Source organism: Zingiber officinale, chromosome 2A (assembly GCF_018446385.1).
Source record: "Zingiber officinale cultivar Zhangliang chromosome 2A, Zo_v1.1, whole genome shotgun sequence".
Classification (NCBI taxonomy): domain Eukaryota; kingdom Viridiplantae; phylum Streptophyta; class Magnoliopsida; order Zingiberales; family Zingiberaceae; genus Zingiber; species Zingiber officinale.
This window is the reverse complement of record NC_055988.1, coordinates 176,353,332-176,374,152: the sequence shown is the minus strand read 5'-3', so window position 1 is coordinate 176,374,152 and position 20,821 is coordinate 176,353,332. Positions and strand designations below refer to the sequence as shown.

The 20,821-nt window shown below is 46.1% G+C and overlaps 2 protein-coding genes across 3 annotated transcripts; both read left to right on the top strand.

Annotated features, from left to right (window-relative positions):
• The first annotated feature begins 76 nt into the window (after positions 1-76).
• On the top strand, positions 77-3,338 carry LOC122043444. Its single transcript, XM_042604047.1, has 3 exons — positions 77-639; positions 948-1,049; positions 2,652-3,338. The coding sequence occupies exons 1-3, from the start codon at positions 223-225 to the stop codon at positions 3,084-3,086; spliced, it is 954 nt and encodes a 317-aa protein (XP_042459981.1). The 5' UTR covers positions 77-222; the 3' UTR covers positions 3,087-3,338.
• Positions 3,339-17,936: 14,598 nt separating this feature from the next.
• LOC122043443 (F-box/kelch-repeat protein At1g30090-like) lies at positions 17,937-19,805 on the top strand. 2 transcript variants are annotated; one of them, XM_042604046.1, is made up of 2 exons: positions 17,937-18,094; positions 18,219-19,768. In XM_042604046.1, exon 2 carries the CDS (start codon positions 18,381-18,383, stop codon positions 19,620-19,622), a length of 1,242 nt encoding a protein of 413 aa, XP_042459980.1. In that variant the 5' UTR covers positions 17,937-18,094; positions 18,219-18,380; the 3' UTR covers positions 19,623-19,768. The 2 variants fall into 2 exon arrangements, with proteins under 2 accessions (XP_042459980.1, XP_042459979.1); XM_042604045.1 differs by having other exon boundaries at positions 17,938-18,094; positions 18,212-19,805.
• Positions 19,806-20,821: the final 1,016 nt, after the last annotated feature.

The following is a 20,821-nucleotide window of genomic DNA, read 5'->3' as shown; positions in this document are numbered from 1 at the left end:
TTTCGGGTTTATACCGGTACATTCCGATGTATCGGCTTAATCGATAAAATGCGCGTGCTAAAATCAAATTGGCAATAAAGCGGAATCTCCTTCTCCTAGCGTAAAGCAGACGTTACCAACAATAGAGCCATCGGCCTCCAAGCCGGCGCCAGTGGGCGGCGCTTCCGCTTCAGCTTCCGCTTCCGCTTCCCCAGGTAATCGCGAACCCTAAGCTTTCTGCCTATGGCGACGAAAGGTAGCAGAGGAGACGCCGAAGACGACGATGTCACCGTCCTTTCGGCGGAGGAGGCTTGTGAGGCCCTGGCCTCCGTTGGGAGCGTCAAGCGCCGGAAACTTGCCTCTTCCTCCGACGTTTCTGACGCTGGCGGCCTGGCCGCCGATGAGGGAGCACACAAGGTCGCGCTTTGCCGCCAGCCCGGTAAAAGTCCTTTCTCCAGGTGCGGCCTGGGAAGACACCGGGACGGTGATTGCGATGTCGGAATCGAAGAGGAGGTGGGAGGAGGATCGGCTCCAGTGATCACAGAGGACGGCAACGTGCCGGACTTGGCGTGCCCTTGTGAATCCGGGAAATGTTTGGTTCTCACTTCGAACACGGCTAAGAACCCTGGCCGGAAGTTCTATTCTTGTCCTCTAGCACCGGTGAGTATCCGTTAATTCCTTCAGTATTGTTCCGTGTTTCTCTGCTGAGGTACTTTCCAGTTAGGAATCGGAAATGAAAGCTCAGAAATTTTTACTGAAAAATGAATATGTTTTCTCCAAGATAACATTTCATCTTCTGCAAAAGGAACAACAACACACTCAGTGTTAAAAGCTCGTTCTTTGTTGCCATTGATCCAAAAGGTGTCATTTTTTTCCCATCCAACCAACTACTTGGTAGCCCTACAACAATTTATGAACCCTAATTGATGTTCAATAGTTGGTTCTTTGCTGATTAATCTTTCATCTAGAATAATGGTGGCTGCTACTTCTTCAAGTGGTGCGATCAACCAAACCCGGGACTAGCCCCTTCTCAAAAGGTCTCGAACAAGTATTCTACACCAGTATTTAAGGTATGCCAAAATCATTGTAAATTACCCGTGCCCACAGATTCTATTTGTATTTGGTTTTCCTATCTGGTTTGCTATATCAAATGTGTATTTTATTAAATCTTAGTAAACTTTGGTCGTATATCCTGTTCCAATCTTTGTTCATCTCATGCAGTTGACTTTTGGGAAACAAAAATATATGGAGATTGTCTCTGAACCATGTTACTTGTAAAAATTTTCCTTTAAACTTTAAAGAATTTGGTTAGATCCAAAAAATGTTTCCGTTCTGGTTCATTAACTCAAAGGTGTAACAGAAAATGAAGCATTATTAGTTAAGTTCAATGATGGCAAAATCTATATGTTTCTTCTCCATTCTCATCTCTTTTCTTTAATGTTTCTAACAATCTGTTTGAGATATTAAGACCTGCACAATTTGAACTTGGTTCTTTAAGTAACTATTGAATATTCTTGTTCAGTCCTTAAATTGATATCAGAAAAGGGCTACAGTTTTGATCCTTAGCTAGTATGTTTTAAAATTTGCTTCCATATAATCAAAGATCTGGGCGAGCATTGTACCTTTTATACCTTTACTAGCTTAAAATTTTGAGTTAGAGATTCGAAGTTCTCACCATTAAATAGATTAAAAATTTTCAAATGTGGCGCTGCATGAAAATGTTGCTATTATTGATGTATAGGAGGGAAACATGGGTTAAAGCAAGAGCATGCTCACTGTGAAATAGTTTAATATTTCAACTAGCCATTCATGATAAGCAATATGGCGAGAGAACATAATAAACAAATCTAGAGCTAGTTGAAAAGGGAGAAGGGGAATTATGCTTCAAATAATTAGGAAACTTGCTGTCGAAGAAGGTGACTAGGCTTAACATCCCATAAGTTAAAACCCTAGAGTGAAAAATACGAACGTCTTCTACATTAAATAGAACAAGGCATTAATGTATTTAGAGGAACAGGATTAATGTGGACGTTGGGTAAGAGGAACTTGCAGAAGCTATCAGCCAATTTGTTGATTTAGCTCTATTTGAGTATATTATATTGAGAATATATTATGGCTTAGTTCACAACTTTTTGGACTCAAATAAAACCAAGCTTAAAACTGAAAATTTAATCAAAATGCAAACATGATAATGTAAATGAGTTAACACGGCTCATCTGTGACATAACTTCAATGAATATTTGCCACTTGTTTTAGTCATCCGGCCAATTGTTCTCTACCTGGATTTTTGCCTGTATGTATACCTGATTAGCAAGTTGACTCAGGTCCTGATAGTTTGGTCAAAATATACTTGGAATTTTCGTTTCTGATATGCCTTTAAGCTTCTTTTTTTGTTAACTCACTTATTGCTTCTACAAAATGATGATTTCTCAGTATTGTTAGTTACATAACCCACTTTAGATCTGTAACTGCGTCAATAGTGTTAGCACAAGAAATTAATTTTTTGATGCATCCAGTTATGATTCAATAATTCCCCTTAGTTTCTTTTTTTAGACGAAGACTTAATCTATCCCTTCTTGATATTTCTCTGGAATAAACTGCTTCTGTATCATTGTCATTTTGTGCTTATTCTCTCCATCTTAATATTATTTGTGGCATTCTCTTCAACTTAGGGAAAGAGTTGTGATCTCTTCAAATGGCTCTGTGATCGGGCAGCTCAACATTCACTTACTGTTATAGATCAAGAGACTAGCAAGGAGCTTAGCAAGAACTCGAGCACCCGACAGTGTAACGAGAGAGACAACTCACGTTGCTATAGGTGTGGAGAGGAAGGTCACTGGCACCGGGATTGCCCCAACCGCTTGCCATCTTCATCTGATTCCTCTGAAAACACAACTGGAAAGCCTCCTGCTTCCACTTCCTCAAATTCGTGCTTCAGATGCGGAGAAGACGGCCACTGGGCCAGGGATTGCCCTAAGAAGCTGTCTTCCTCATCGACTGATGCCTCTGTTGGAACAGGAAAGAAGTCTTCTGGCTCGAACAAGTGCTTCAAGTGCTGCAAGCTTGGCCATTGGGCTCGAGAATGCCCCAACTTACAAAAAGGATAAACTTTTGCTATTTTGGTGGTTGTATATACACACATTTTGTGTAGTGAAATAGGTTTGCTAGTGAAGAACAAGTCTGAAGAACAACTAAGAACAGCATTTGTTGTCTTCATTTTGATCTGTGAGCCCTTCTCTTCGGAACTCACGCATGTATATAAGTTTAATCGGCTAACCACCTGTTTGGGGATTAATGTTAATTGCTTGTGTTTTGATACGATGAATAAATAAATAAATTATTGATCTATTTTTGGCATTTTCGTTTCATGCAAAAACAAGTTATTTCAAATTTCCAAATTAGTTAGAATTATCAGTGGCCATTAAATATTTTTGTGATCCTAATTATGAAATTGAGCCGAATAAAACAATAAGCTATATTCTTTATGCTCACTAGTATAATCACATTGAAATATGGCGATTTTAAAAATAAGATGATTTATTTTAGAATTTATAAATGGCATTTTAAGCGTATTATACATATCTAATTTTTATAATACCTGATCAGGCAGTAAGGAGGGGCCCCCCCTTACGCAAAGTCAACGCCATGTGGAGGTTAAAAGGTTAAAAGAACTATCGGAAAAGGTTGGACCGACCGGCCGACCGGTGTTTAACTGAAAGCAAAGGCACCCCGGCGGGAGTCAGGGTTCCGACGCTCATGTTGAACAAAGTCATACGGCCGAGCGGGAGGCCGCTCGGCCGAAGACATAAAGCAGCCACTGCGGACCGTCCATAGAGCACATGATCGGGTAGCTCCCGAGCGGACCAGCACGTACGACCGGCCGGATGTGGGGGAACTGTCGACCGGCCGGACGCTCGGCGTGGGGTAAAAGGAGAAAAGGACAAAGGAACATCTTCTGACAGCGGGTATGCCCGACGAGTAGGCCATACGCAGGATCTTATGACAGAATGTTCCACTGTCTCATCAAAGGTGTGCTCGGACTGTAGCAGTATGGTGTTAGGTAAGCCTTTCTGACAAGCTCATACTGAGGTATGGGCTGAGGACACGTATTCGTCTCGGTATGTGTGCTTGAGCCCCTCCCCACCTCTATATAAGGAGCCTCACACTTCGCCGGAGGTACGCATTCTCTGAGACTGAGAGCCACTTCTTTTGTCCACTTGCCTGACTTGAGCGTCGGAGGATCGTCGCCGGGAACCCCTTCCTGGCCCGACTTCTTTGCAGGTTCGCCGGAGGTCCGTGCGGACAGTCAGAGATCCACGTCAGCAGTTCGGAGAGCGCCACGTGTCCAGCGTCTGTTGATTCAGCGTTCGGACATGATCAATTTGGCGCCGTCTGTGGGAACGCTCCTGCATCCGATCAGAAGCAATGGACGAAGCTGGACGACCGCACTCGGTGATGCTCTCCACAGAGGAACTCGACGCTCTGATCGAGACAAGAGCAGCTAAGCTTGTGGAACAGAGACAGAAGTCGCAAGCCGAGCGGATTGAGCAGCAAGCGACATCAGCATCAGGAGGCCGAGCGGAAGCACCTCAGGCTACGGTTACATTTCATCGGGCCTTATTCCGCACGCCTCCTGAAGCCGCAGCAGTTCATCGTGATAGAGGATCTTCATCAGATGAAGTGCCAATACGAGACCACAGAAAAGGCAAGGCCTCCCGGACGGACGCTTCTCCCGAGCGGATTAACCGGCAATTCTCAGAAGTCATTCTACGAGACCCTCTGCCAAAGCACTATGTGCCCCCCGCGATCGGTGAATACAACGGGACCACCGACCCAGACGATCATTTGGGTAAGTTCGACAACACAGCTACCCTTCATCAATACACAGATGGAGTGAAGTGTCGGGTTTTCCTCACTACCCTCTCGGGATCGGCTCAACGGTGGTTTCGGAGGCTGCCGGACGGATCCATCACAAGTTTCAAAGACTTCCGCACGGCCTTCCAACACCACTTTGCAAGCAGTCGGCGTTATCAGAAGATAAGTGTCAGCCTGTTCGCCATAAAGCAAAAGCTCAGAGAGCCGCTCAAAGCTTATATTCAGCGATTCAACCAGGTGGCCATGGATATTCCAACGACCACCTTGGAAACCATGATGAATGCCTTCACACAAGGCTTGGTGGACGGCGACATCTTCCGTTCACTCATCCGGAAGCCGCCCCGAGACTACGACCATATGTTACACAGGGCCAATGAATACATCAATGTGGAGGAAGCTCAAGCGGCCAGAAGAAAGGAAGCGCCAATCGAGCGGCAGGCCCCTGCCGAGCGGAAGCAACTGACTAGCCTTCAGCCGCCAAGAGGACCGCGAGTTGAGGCAGCCCGTCCTCACCCACATGCAGGGAGCCACGCCATCCAAGAAGTATCTGCCGAGCGACCCAAGCAAAAGAAGAGATGGACCCCCATGTTCTGCTCATTTCACCGGACCGACACGCATAACACAAGAGACCGCCGAAGCCTTCCCCTGATCGCGCACCCCGTTCCCCGGAGTGGCGGTCGTCGATCGCCATCATCCGACAGGCGACAGAGACCTCGGGAGGCCGATCGGATGATATCCGACAGGCGACAAAGACAGACTCCCGAGCGGCATCATACTCCAAGGCGTGAGAATCCCCGGATGTCTAGGGAGCAGCCTAGATCGTCCACTCGGGAAGAAGAAAATAGAAACAACACTTCCCGAGGCGAAATCAACATTATAGCGGGCGGGCCGATTGGAGGAGACTCCAACAGAGCCAGGAAGGCAAGCGTTAGGCAGCTCCAGATCCATGCGGTCGGCTGCAGCCAGGAAAGGGCGAGCGGACCCGAAATCAGCTTCGGGCCCAAGGACTTGGAGGGAGTTGAAGTGCCACATGACGACGCTCTTTTCATCAAAGCGGTAATAGCCAATTATACTATTCACCGCATTTTCGTTGATACAGGCAGCTCAGTCAACATCATATTCAAAAAAGCTTTTGATCAACTGCAAATTGATCGAGCCGAGCTGCTGCCCATGACAACCCCCCTCTACGGGTTTACGGGCAATGTAGTTCTGCCGGTCGGACAGATCCGACTGGCTATTTCGCTGGGAGAGGAGCCGCTCAGACAGACGCGGACTGCAAACTTCATCGTGGTCGACTCTCCCTCCGCATATAACGTCATCCTTGGGCGACCGGCGCTCAGTGAGTTCCGAGCGGCCGTCTCCACCTTCTACCAGAAAATCAAGTTCCCAGTTGAAGACAAGGTGGGAGAAGTACGGGGAGACCAGCTGGCGGCTCGGCGATGCTACGTCGAGATGGTCCGAGCTGACGCCAGTTCCACTCGGAAGACACCGCGGATCGAGGTAAACACCATAACTGAAAAACCACCATCTTTGGTTTATGAAGAAAAAGAGGAGGTGCAGATCCATCCAACCCGATCGGAGGCCACCACATTCGTCGCGGCCGATCTGGAAGCAAGCTAGAAAGGGGAAGTGATCAAATGCCTCCAGAGAAATTATGACGTCTTCGCCTGGTCGACGCATGAGCTGCCCGGGATTTCACCAATTATAGCACAGCATAAGCTCCACATCCGACCGGATGCTCGGCCGGTGAAGCAAAGGAAGAGGGACTTCAGCGCCGAACAAAATGTCATCATCCGATCGGAGGTCGAGAGGCTCCTGGAGGTCGGCCACATACGCGAGGTCCAGTTCCCGAGTTGGCTGGCGAACGTGGTACTAGTCTCCAAACCGGGCAACAAGTGGAGGGTATGCATCAATTTCTGGGATCTCAACAAAGCATGCCCGAAGGATTTTTATCCCTTGTCCCGGATCGATCAACTGGTGGACTCCACAGCTGGCTGCGAGTTGATATGTATGCTCGACGCTTATCAGGGCTACCATCAAGTACCGCTCGCCCGAGAAGATCAAGAGAAGGTTAGCTTCGTTACAGCCGACGGCACATACTACTACAATGTGATGTCGTTCGGACTGAAGAACGCGGGGGTGACCTACCAGCGCTTGATGAACAAAGTCTTCAAGGAGCAGATCAGACGAAATTTAGAAGTGTACGTGGATGATATTCTCATCAAGTCAGTCCGAGCGGCCGACCTCTTTGAAGACATGGAAGAGACTTTCCGAATGCTGAGGAGGTATGGAGTTAAACTAAACCCTCAGAAGTGTCTGTTCGGAGCAAAAGGAGAAGGGCGTTTCTTGGGTTACATAGTGACCGAGCGGGGCATCGAAGCAAATCCCAGCAAGGTGAAAGCTCTACAAGATATGTCGCCTCCAAGAAATCTGAGGGAAGTGCAGCGCTTGACCGGTCGGATAACAACATTGTCCAGATTCATCTCAAAGACAGTCGATCGGAGTCTCTCATTTTTCAAAATCTTGCGCAAGGCTACCAAGTTCCATTGGGATGAAGAATGTGATCGGGCGTTCGAAGAACTGAAGGCATATCTGAATTCTCTGCCCGTGTTAGCCAAGCCAGCTGCAGGTGAACCATTCTTTATTTATTTATCCTCAACCTGACATGCTGTGGGCTCGGCGCTAGTCCGGTCGAGTGGCGAAGAGCAACCTGTGTATTTTCTAAGTCATATTTTAAATGATGCTGAATCTCGCTACACTGGGCTCGAGAAACTAGCGTTTGCTTTGGTCTTAGCCGCTCGGAGACTTCGCCCTTATTTTCTGGCGCATACTATCATCGTCCGGACGAATAGCCCATTGGGAAGAGTGTTGTTGAACCCAGAAGCGTCCGGGCGACTTATTAAGTGGACCACGGAGTTGAGCGAATTCGACATTCAATATCAACCCCGTTCGGCGATAAAGGCACAGTCATTGGCAGATTTTGTCACCGAAGTACAAAGGCCAGAGCCCGAGGCCATGTGGAAACTATTTGTGGATGGATCGTCCACTCGGCTCGGGAGCGGGGTTGGTGTAGTATTGCTATCTCCACAAGGAGAGCGGATGCATCTATCCGTCCGGCTAGATTACAGAGCTACGAATAACGAAGCAGAGTATGAAGCCCTTATAGCAGGCTTGCAAGCAGCCCAGTATGTAGGCGCCGATCGGGTCACACTCCACTTGGACTCCCAGCTGGCCGCTCAACAACTCTCAGGCACTTTTGAGATCAACAATGCTCGGCTCAAGCTCTACGCTCAAGCCTTTGAAAAACTCAAGGCCGACTTCAGAGAAGTTATTATCCAAAAGATACCCCGAGTGGAGAACCAGGCGGCGGACGAGTTATCCAAACTGGCAAGTTCAATATCACCGGTCGTCATCCAGCCGCCCGTTGAACAAGTAGCCTTGGTGGCGCACATCGACCGGATGGAGGGCCTCGAGTTTCCGAGTGATTGGAGGACAGCCATTGTGGAGTTTCTTCGGTCGGGGGCAACACCGTCCGATCGGGAAGCAGCCCAGCTATTAAGGAGGTGAGCCGGTCGGTTTACTCTCATTGGAGACCAACTCTACAAGAAGGCTTTCTCCCGACCACTGTTAAAGTGTGTAAGCTTGAAAGACGCGACGTACATCCTCCAAGAAGTGCATCAAGGATCGTGCGGAGGGTATTCGGACGGACGATCGCTGGCCAAGAAGATCCTGCTGGTCGGATACTTTTGGCCAACCCTGCAAGCAGACGCTGCGCGGACCGTCACGACGTGCCTTTCCTGCCAGAAGTATCATAACTTCTCCCACCGACCGACGGAGGAAATGAAAGCAGCGATCGTATCTTGTCCATTCGACCAGTGGGGAATGGATATTGTGGGTCTATTTCCAATGGCGACCGGTCAGCGGAAGTTCCTACTAGTGGCGGTCGACTATTTCTCCAAATGGGTGGAGGCCGAGCCGCTAGCCAAGATCACCGAGCAAATAGTCAAAAAATTTATTTGGAAGTATATAATTTGTCGGTTCGGCATCCCTCGCCGGCTAGTATCTGATAACGGACGACAGTTCGTCGGGAAGCAGCTCGAAGACTGGTGCAAAAGTTATGAGATTGAACAACACTTTACTTCCGTGGCGTATCCTCAGAGCAACGACCAAGCGGAAGTAACCAACAGAGAAATCCTTAGAATTCTTCGGGCTCGACTTGACCACATGGGAGGAAGCTGGGTGGACGAGCTGCCAAGCGTTTTATGGGCCATCCGCACGACCCCAAAGGAAGGAACAGGCGTTACGCCATTTCATTTGGTGTACGGTGGCGAAGCAGTTATCCCGATTGAAGTCGGCGTCGAATTCGTCCGAATCCAGAATTATGATGATGACAACACCGAGCGGAGGAACATGGAGTTAGACTTGATCGATGAAGACCGAGACAAGGCGGACGTCTGGCTGATGGCGTACCGGCAGCGAATGAAGCAAAATTACAACCGGCGTGTAATCCCCAGAGCATTCCAGGTCGGAGACCTAGTGTGGAAGAAAGTGAAGCCGGTCGGGGACGTGGGCAAGCTGGAAGCTCCTTGGGCGGGCCCCTTCAAAGTCATCGAAAAGCTCCGCTCAGGTACTATTACTTGGAGGATGAAGACGGACGGCAGCTGGATCGACCATGGAGCGCAAATCATCTCCAGCCGTACCGAGCGGGGTGAGAGGTGCGCCGATGTAATTCATTTTGTGTATCTTTTGGTCACCTATGCCCTTGTAATGCAGGAAGCAAAATGATAAAAGGTGCATTCGCCAATCTTCTCCGAGCGGAAGACCGTCGAGCTCCGACGTTAAATATCGAGAGTCGAGCCAGTGACTATAAACCCTCCGAGCGGAAGACCGTCGAGCTCCGACGTTAAATATCGAGAGTCGAGCCAATGACTATAAACCCTCCGAGCGGAAGACCGTCGAGCTCCGACGTTAAATATCGAGAGTCGAGCCGGCGACTATAAATCCTCCGAGCGGAAGATGTCGAGCTCCGACGTTAAATATCGAGAGTCGAGCCAGCGACTATAAACCCTCCGAGCGGAAGACTGTCGAGCTCCGACTAGAGCTGTCGAATGGGCCAACTCGTGGCGGGGCGGATCGGCCCGTGGCGGGCTAACCATTTGGCGGGGCTGGGCGGGCCAACCCGCCAACTTGGCAGGTTGGGAAATTTCTAACCCAACCCATTCTAAGGCGGGTTGCGGGTTTGGCGGGCCAACCCGCGGGTCCATCAAAAATTTTTAAAAAAATTAAAAAACATTTTACTTCGAAAAAGTTTTCTACAATTAAATGTATACATAAACATGTATTTTAAATATAAATGAACACAAACGAGTACTTATGTTGGATGAAAAGTATTATTTTTATTTCAAAATTATAACAAAGAAAGATAATAAATTGGCCTAAAACTTAGCTTACATATGTTTTTCAACCTGCGGGCCAACCTAAGCCCGAGCGGGCCGACCCGCGCGGGTCGCGGGCCTAGGCGGGTCGGCCCACGACGGACTTGGGTTGATAAAATTCCAACCCAACCCGCTTAAATTGTTTGGCGGGGTGGGCCAATCCGACGGGCCCAACCCAAATTGACGGCTCTAGCTCCGACGTTAAATATCGAGAGTCGAGCCGGCGACTATAAACCCTCCGAGCGGAAGACCGTCGAGCTCCGACGTTAAATATCGAGAGTCGAGCCGGCGACTATAAACCCTCCGAGCGGAAGACCGTCGAGCTCCGACGTTAAATATCGAGAGTCGAGCCGACGATTATAAACCCTCCGAGCGGAAGACCGTCGAGCTCCGACGTTAAATATCGAGAGTCGGGCCGGCGACTATAAACCCTCCGAGCGGAAGACCGTCGAGCTCCGAAGTTAAATATCGAGAGTCGGGCCGGCGACTATAAACCCTCCGGTCGGACGAAGGCAATAAAGAGGGCTTGTGAGCGAGTACCCAAAGGTACTCGCCGTCAATATCATTTGACCGCCTGTACATTCCGTTCGGCCCAATACCCAAAGGTACTTCATCAACATCCAGTGAACAACCTCTTCTGTTGAAGCAGGTCATATTCGACGAGCGGAAAAGCTACTCAAAATACTTCGTAAAAAACTCCTTTCGAATACAAGAGAGATGTGAGAAGAGGCGAGCGGACAGCACATATATTGACTTGCAAAAGGATAAAACAAGCAAAAGGATATCATATTAAAGAGACTAAGGTCGAGCGGCCAAATTACAAAGAAGGAATGTCTTGGGCTGAGCAGCCAAATTACACATAGACTCTTATTCTAGATAATCGTAAAGGTCCTTCGGGATGTTGTCGAGAAGCGCCACTTGATCTGCAGCCGGAATGACGGCGGACTCGGGAAGTTGCCCCTTGGACTTCAAGTATGTGGTGGTGGCGTTCATGGCAAGGTCGAAGGCAGTGTACATCCGCTCGCAAACTTTCTCCGAAAATTCGGGCGAGCGGATGTAATTCTGTCTCAGAGCAGTGACCCGGCTTGGCTCGGCCTCTTGATATTCTTTGAAAGCCGCCTGGGAGGAGGCGAGGGACTCCTACAGAGTTTGCAGTTCGTCCTTATGTTTAGTTGCATCGGCCGAGCGGCCCGCCTTCTCACCATCTAGCTACTCCATCAGCTCTTTACTTTCAGCTCCAGGCCCCGAGCCTCCACATTCTTTTTCTCCAGGTCGTAGATGACTGTGTTCTTCCGAGTGGTGGCCAGGCTTATCTTTTGGTCGAGCGTCTTGACTTACCGCTCTAGCTCGCCCAAGGTATGGGCCTGATCGACCGTCTTCTTCCGCTCGGCCTCCAGTAAATCCTGAGCCTTCTTAAGCTCTTTCTGCAACTCGGAGTAAGAGGGGCCCTGAGAGCCTGGCGAACCGCCTGCAGCCTTCAGTTGCCTCAACTCCTCGTCCACCATTGCCAGGCGGTTGGAGACCGCTATCTCCTCCACCCATCTCTGACGAAAAAGAAAGAAAAGAGAAGTTGTTAATGGCCGATCGGAAAGAATGCATACAAAACTCGGGAGAAAAACGAACTTACCCCCGTGGCCTCTTGCATGTGGCTGTTGGCCAAATTACGGAGGGGGATCATCGCGATGCGCGCCCGACGCGCGTCGGCCCACATCTCGGAAAGGGGCCCTTTCAGGGTGATTGTGTGCTCGGACGTGGTTGGTCGATCGACCTCTGGCAGTAACTCTTCAGTCGGGAGATGAAGAGTGACCCGAACCGTGCGGCCATGACCGGGGGTCGTCTGAGCGGCGGTTGGAAGAGGATCAGAGGCCGGCGCCCAAAATTGAGATAAGATGGTTGAACGCTGGACTGGTTGAGGAGCGGGCGGAAGGACGTTGACGGGGATGGCCTCTAGTGGGTCCGCCGATGCATCTAGCTGAGAGGGGGTCCGGTCGGATGAGATAGCCTCGACCTCTGGAGCCTTGCCGCGAGCGCTTGTAGTGGCTCGAGCGGAAGGCTGGACCGCAGACGTAGCCGATCGAAGGGGAGTCTCCACTCGACGCCTCTTTCCTCAAAGTTGCTCTTCCTCCCGAGCGGAGCCTTCCCCTTGGACGGTTGGTCCTTCGCTGGGGGTGGCTCCTCTTGCCACGTCCTGGTGAGAGGATTGAGCGGCCGATGCCTCATGAGTCCCGCTCTCCCCTTCATGTGAGCCGACTGGCTCAATGCCGAGCGCCTCCATCTCGTTGGCGGCCGCGGCCTCGAGCGCCGTCGCCTTTCTCTTCAAGATGTCAGCCATCACCGACTCCATGACGATGTTCGCTGCAAAGGAAAACAGAGAAAATCAGTTAGCAATTAAAATGAATTCACCAAGCAAAATTCTTACCGAAGCCGCTCGGGAGTGGGGTTCTGATCGGACTTAGGCCGAATATGTACATAACCCCTTCTGGAAGGAATTTGTTGATGTCAATCCGCAGATCGGCGAGCATGTTGGCAGCGTGGAGATAATCCGGCCGGGTCTTGAACCTTTTGAGCTCGGGGGAGAGAGGATTGCCGATCTGCCATTGGGTTCGGAAGGGAGCCCGCTCGGGAAGGCGGATGTAAAAGAAAAATTCTTTCCAATGCTTATTGGAAGAAGGAAGTTTATTGAAGAAAACCAGGCCAGGCCGGGCCGAGCTTGGAACATGTAAGTGCCCGACTCGGACTGTTTAGGGTAATAGAAGTAATAGAAGACCTCCGGTCGGAGGGGAATGTTATGGATTTTAAACAGGACGACTACACCGCATAGAAGGCGGAAAGTGTTGGGCACTAGGCTTCCGAGCGGAACGTCGAAAAAATTGCATACGTCAATGATGAAGGGATGAATGGGAAAGCGCAGACCGGCTGTAAACTGGTCGCGGAAAACACAAAAAGATCCGCGCGACGGTTTGTTTGGCCGAGCGGAGTATGTGGGTACGATGATCTCAAGGTCGGAGGGGATATCAAAACTATTGATCAGAACATCGGCGTCGCGCCGATCGAACCGCGACTCCATGGTAGTGTACCATGGGCCGAGGGTTTGGTCTTCGGATCGAGAAGATTGGGCCATCATCCGAGCGGACGAAATCAAAAAAGATAAAGGATAAAGGGAAGAAGATGGCAATGAAACAGTACCCCGAGGACGAAAACTTGGGAAAGAAATGCAAAGAAAACGCCGGGAACCGAAGAGAGAGAAGGGAGAAGAGCCTTACAACGAAGAAGAAAATCGAGGGAAGAGCACTGGAGATCACCGGAAGCAGAAGCGCGAGATCACCGGGAGTCTGGAGCGCAAGAGGAAACGGTGGGCAAGCGACAGCGGAAGTAAGGCGAAGGGAAGAAGGAAAGCTTTTATAGGGTGGAGCCCCAGCGGCCTCCACCGTTGGATCCAGGTCACGGAAATCGGAGCACGCATCGCGCCGTTGATTTCGAACCGCCTCGGTCTCGTCGCATGCGATGCCGCCGCCATACGCTAACGGCAGCAGTGCCACGTGGCATTCTGCCACAGGGGAGCATTTAATAAGCGCCTTACCGAGGCGCAGAGCGCGTGCTGACGGAGATTGACGCAACTTCCGAGAAGATGCGGAGGGATGATGGCGTTGACTGGCGTTTTAGCTGCCCCTTTGTTTCCGAGCGGATGGCAGTTATAGCCATATTTGCCGAGCGGAAGATAGTTTCTTGAAAGCGCTGCTAGGCGAAACAACCGTCCAGTCAGTCGGACTAATCGCCTCCTTCGACTAGACTTGAAGGGGAGGCAAGTGATCCGGCAGTAAAGAGGGGGCCCCCTCTTACGCAGAGTCAACGCCACGTGGAGGTTACAAGGTTAAAAGGACTATCGGAAAAGGTTGGACCGACCGGCCGACCGGTGTTTAACTGAAAGCAAAGGCACCCCGGCGGGAGTCAGGGTTCCGACGCTCATGTTGAACAAAGTCATACGGCCGAGCGGGAGGCCGCTCGGCCGAAGACATAAAGCAGCCACTGCGGACCGTCCATAGAGCACATGATCGGGTAGCTCCCGAGCGGACCAGCACGTACGACCGGCCGGATGTGGGGGAACTGCCAACCGGCCGGACGCTCGGCGTGGGGTAAAAGGAGAAAAGGACAAAGGAACATCTTCTGACAGCAGGTATGCCCGACGAGCAGGCCATACGCAGGATCTTATGATAGAATGTTCCACTGTCCCATCAAAGGTGTGCTCGGACTGAAATGACGTCAGGTAAGCCTTTCTGACAAGTCCATACTGAGGTATGGGCTGAGGACACGTATTCGCCTCGGTATGTGTGCTTGAGCCCCTCCCCACCTCTATATAAGGAGCCTCACACTTCACCGGAGGTACGCATTCTCTGAGACTGAGAGCCACTTCTTTTGTCCACTTGCCTGACTTGAGCGTCGGAGGGTCGTCGCCGGGAACCCCTTCCCGGCCCGACTTCTTTGCAGGTTCGCCGGAGGTCCGTACGGACAGTCAGAGATCCACGTCAACAGTTCGGAGAACGCCACGTGCCCAGCGTCCGTTGATTCAGCATTCAGACAGGATCAATACCTAAATTAGGTATCATATTTTTGAAACATTTTTCCTCTTTTTTAACTCAAACAACTTTTTATATATATATATATATATATATATATATATATATATATATATATATATATATAACAAGGAGAGTCATGAAAATCCAATAATGGTGTTGTCACTAATTATAATTATCAAGACCTTGTAACGAAGTTGTGACAAATTTTTCAAATTTTTATGAGTATTATTATCGAATTTAGATATCATGTCAGGAATACATTAGGATTTTTAGAATATATTGATTGTGATTCACGAGAAAGACTAAGGGTATTTTAATAATATGTATATAATTTGGGTATTATAAAAGTGGGGTTCATGATTTAGGTAATACCGATTTATAAACACTATTATTCTTCTATGTATTTTGTTCGATCAATATTGTTGAAAAATTTAACTTAATTTTTATTGATAGAGATAAAATTATTATTGATAGAATATTATGAGATGAAATAATAATTCTTGATAAGGATAAGAGTTAATGATAGGATAGAGATAAAATATAAAGTGTCTAAGGATAAAAATTCATGGAGATAGAATATGATAAGATGATAAAAATAAAAGGGTCGAAATTTAATGTACTTGAGATTAATAGTTATCAATAGCCTATAAATATGTAACTTCTTTAATGAATGAAAGCAAGTTAAGTTCATATTTTTTTATTTTCCTTTTCCACGGAGATCGCAATTTTTTTCTTATAATTCTTCTTTCAACAAAGTGGTATTAAAGCTATCCCTAATGTAGGTATAATTCCTTTTCAAGTTCCAGTACTCAACGCGAGTAATTATGATAATTGGAGTATCAAGATGAAGGCGTTTCTTGGAGTTCATGATGTTTAGAAGGTTATAGAAAAAGACTATGTTGAGCTGCGTGATGATTTGATGCTAGCTCTACTGAAAAAGATAATATGAGAGATTTAAGAAAGAGAGACAAGAAGACTTTTTTTTTTCATTTATCAAGCTTTAGATGAGGATGATTTTAAGAAAATATCAAGTGCTACTTCGGCCAAACAAGCATGGGAAAAGCTCCAAGTCTCGTATCAAGGAGAAGAAAAAGTAAAAAATGTACGACTTCAAACATTAAGAAGTCAAGTTGATACTTTTCGTATGAAGGAAGACGAGTTGGTATCCAATTACTTTTCTAGAATCTATACCATTTTTAATCAACTAAAGAGAATAGAGAGAATCTAGAAGAAGTAAATATCATTGAGAAAATTCTTCGATAATTGGATTTAAAATTTGATATCATTACAACCATCATCGAAGAGACTAAGGATCTATAAGTCATGATGATAGAGCAACTCCTGGGTTCATTACAAGTCCATGAAAAAAAGAAAAAAATAAATTAAAAAATTACTCAACAACTCCTAAAGATGGCTTTTTAATCAATAAAAAAAGATGAAAGCTTCACTAACAATATAAGTCAACGTGGATATGGACGAGGCTGTGCTAATGAGTAAGGATAAAGATGTTTTGATTATATGCCTATATGTCGATGACCTAACCTTCATAGGAAGCAAAGCTTCAATAACAATAGAAGTCAACGTGGATATAGACGAGGCTGTGCTAATGAGTAAGGATAAAGATGTTTTGATTATATGCCTATATGTCGATGACCTAATCTTCATAGGAAGCAAAGCTTCAATAACAATAGAAGTCAACGTGGATATAGACGAGGTCGTGCTAATGAGTAAGGATAAAGATGTTTTGATTGTATGCCTATATGTCGATGACCTGACCTTCACAGGAAGCAATCCAAGTATGTTTGGAGAATTCAAAGAAGTAATGATAAAGGAATTTGAGATGACTGATATTAGGCTCATGATATATTATTTGGCATCGAAGTGAAACAAAGGGAAGATGGAATCTTCATCTCACAAGCAACTTATGCAAGAGAGATATTAAAAAAGTTTAAGATGAATAATAGTAAGCTCATAAATACCTTAATAGAATATGAAGTCAAGTTATCAAAGCATGATGAAGGGGAAGAAGTTGATCCAACATTTTTCAATAGCTTGATTGGAAGTTTACGATACTTAACGTGCACAAAGCCCGATATCCTTTATGATGTTTACTTGTTAACCGTTACATGAAAGCTCCAACTACCGCCCACCTTAAGATCGTTAAGAGAATTTTGCACTATATTAAAGGTACGACAGATTTTAGATTGCTTTATTCAACATTTAACTATTTCAAATTTGAAGAATATAGTGATAGTGATTGAGATGGAAATATGGATGATAGAAAGAGCACTATAGGATTTGTGTTCTTTATGGGTGGAGTATGTGACTGCGACTTCATGTGTTTGTTATGCTATTTGACTCAGAAATTTATTGAATGAGCCAAATTTACCACAAGAAGAGACAACCAAGATTCGAGTTGATAACAAGTCTACAATAATACTAGCAAAAAATCAGTTTTTCATGATAAAATCAAGCATATCGATACACACTATCACTGTATCAGAGAGTGTGTTACAAGAAAATAGGTGCAAGTGGAATACATAAAGTTTTAAGATCAAGTTACTGATATTTTTACCAAGCCTCTCCAATTTGAAGACTTTATCAACCAAGCCTCTCCAATTTGAAGACTTTATCAAGATACACAATTTACTTGGAGTCACAAAATCAAATTTAAGAGAGGGTGATGAAAATTAAACTTAATTTTATTGATAAAGATAAAATTATTAATAGAATATTATGAGACAATATGATAATTCTTGATAAGGATGAGACTTCGTGATAGGATAGAGATAAATATAAGGTGATAATTTAAGATAAGAATAAAAGTTTGTGGAAATAGAATATGATGAGGTAGTAAAAATAAAAGGATCTAGATTTAATATATTTAAAATTAGTAGTTATCTAATAAATTTATAAATGTATAATTTTTTTTAATGAATAAAAGTAAATTGAATTTATATTTTTATATATTTTTTTCTCCAATAAATCTTCTTCCATTGTAATTGTCTTCTAAAGCGACTTGTTTGGCACAAACAATAAGACCGTGTCATAAATATAAATAAGACAGCTCAAGCAAGAAAGCAACTTCAACAAACCCGTTGGCATTTTCCTTCTCCCCCTTTTCCTCCAGGTTCGATCGCGCTTCCAATCAAGATCCCTCCTTTGGCACGAAGAAGAGCTCAAGATGTAATTTTGATCCTCCACGAGCCTCCGCCTTCTCATTTTCCTGTGAGATTCGATCCCTTCCTCTTATTTTCTGCTGCAATTTTTGTTTTCTAAAGTTAGAAGCAGCAGTTTAAAAGGTTCGCCTTTTTATGTGGTTTTCTTGTTCTATGTTGCTCGAAGAATTTAGGGTTGCTGAAATTTCTGGTTTGTTGACCTCAAATTGGTAGTAGTTGACTGAAGAAGAGAGTGTTCTTGTCGAGGATTCAGAAAAGAAATTAGGGTTTTTGGAGCTCCAAGATCAAGGACAGGATTTCTGGATTGTTGCTCTAATCTTGAAGGGTAGGCAGACATGCGTAGGGTTAGGGTTTCATCCCACCTGTCTCCTGTGCACAAGCTTGGGGATTCCCAAATGAAGTTGACTCCTAAGTTTAGATTGGCCGTGACCCCCTCACCTTTGCCCTTTTTTCCGGCTCTGGCAACATCGAAAGTGTCCGAAGAGGCTGCCGCGGAGTCACTTCCCCTAATCCCTGGCCTTCCTGATGATGTCGCCTTGAATTGCCTCCTCAGGCTCCCCGTGGCCTCCCATGTGTCGTGTCGTCTTGTCTGCCGGCGGTGGCACCGGCTGCTTGCCAACAAAGAGTGCTTCTTTAGCCAGAGGAAGGCTCTAGGGTTCAGTGACCCCTGGCTCTTCACCTTGGCCTTCCACAGGTGCACTGGGAAGATCCAATGGCAGGTCTTGGACCTCACTCACTTGTCTTGGCACACAATTCCGGCCATGCCGTGCCGGGATCGCGTTTGTCCTCGCGGGTTCGGGTGCATTGCCATACCACCGGACGGCACGCTCCTTGTCTGCGGGGGACTGGTCTCGGACATGGATTGTCCCCTCCACTTGGTGTTGAAGTATGAGATTCATCGAAACCGGTGGACAGTAATGAGTCGGATGCTCACTGCGAGATCGTTCTTCGCGGGAGGAGTGATTGATGGACGGGTCTATGTCGCCGGAGGGTATAGCACGGACCAGTTCGAGCTGGACTCGGCCGAGGCACTCGACCCCGTCAACGGGAATTGGTGTCCCATTGCAAGAATGGGCATGAACATGGCCTCCTATGATTCTGCCGTGTTCGACGGCAGGCTGCATGTGATTGAAGGTTGTGTATGGCCATTTGTGTCGTTCCCTCGAGGGCAGGTCTATGATCCAAAAATCAACATTTGGGAGACGATGCCCCCCGGAATGCGAGAAGGGTGGACGGGTTCCAGTGTTGTCATTTCCGGGCATCTGTTTGTGATCTGTGAGCTCGAGAGGATGAGATTGAAGGTTTACGACCCCGAGTCAGACTCTTGGGACACTGTCGACGGAGCTTCCATGCCCGACCGAATTCACAAGCCGCTGTCGGTAACCTCCATTGGTTCAAAGATTGTGGTGGTTGGTCGAGAGCTTCATGTGGCTATAGGCCAAGTGGACGATGAGGGTTTCTATAGCACCGACGGAAGAACAAAGAAGCACAAGTTTGCTGTTCGGTGGCGAGAAGTGGATGCGCTGCTGGAGTTTAGCGACTTGACACCATCCAGTGCTCAGGTTCTGTATGCTTGATATGTATATGATGACACAATAAAATGCAAAACCTTGTACAAATGTAAATTATGTTCCTGGTTCCTCTCCTTGTATGAATTATGCTCGATGAACTTGTGATATCTTCTCGAACATATTCGTTTGAATTTCAATTTTGTTGTTGTTGTCGTCGTCGTAGTGAGGATTACTTTACTTTGTTATAAATTATGATTTGGATTGTGGTTTGTTGGCATTAAATTTAAGGAGCAGGTCGAGAATGGCGGATAGCAGTTGGAGTCAAACGTGTGTCGATATGACATCGCGGGATGAATCAAAAAAGGTGTGTGTTTTTTTTTTGTTTTTAGCAAAAGGCAAAGGTTGTGTATTTTTTTTCCCAAATCCTCAAAGACGAAAGAACGTTCTTTTTTATTTTTAATCAAAAGGTGATTCATCCCATCAACTTTCTTGTAAAATAATACATCTACCTTCCAGTACATATTTTCAAATTATTATTTCTGTTTCATTAGTCAATTATATGAGCAAACTTCAACTTGCTTGTAAAATAATACATCACCTTCCGGTACACATTTCCATAATATCATTTCTGCTGTCCAATTCCATTAGTAAATTGTATGAATAAAATAAATTTACGTTATTAAATCATAATAATATCATTGAACAAGATAAATCTATATTATAATAATTATAAAATTATTATAACAGCTATAATTTTATATTGACCCTGTAGAGAGTTGGTGGGGGTGTCCTTTTGAATAAAAAATAAAAAAAATTATCTTGTTTGAAAAAAAAACGTTCTTTTGATTTGTTTTATTTTGTATTTTTACTCTTTTTTTAATTTGGATTTTTTTTTTGAGGAAAATTTAAGTCAAGCATTTATACCTGTTTTTTCAATGGAGTTTTTTGGTTACTTTATAAAAAGTTAAATTTTGCGATGACGTGTATGATCTATCCACAATTTCAAGGGTCGTTTCTCGTGAAGTCTAAGAAGAGAAAAAGGCGCAATCTCATAATCTATTATTATTCACATTTGGAAGATAATTTTGGCGAGGAAAAAACGATTGAATGCTCCAAAACCACCTAATAATTTCTACCAACAACACAAAGTCCGATAGGATGAATCAAGACTAATTTAAATGATCCGAATAATTATTATTGGGAGGAAGGACAATCCTCCTGGTCATCTCCAATGTACCCATTACAACCATCCTTTTCACTTAATA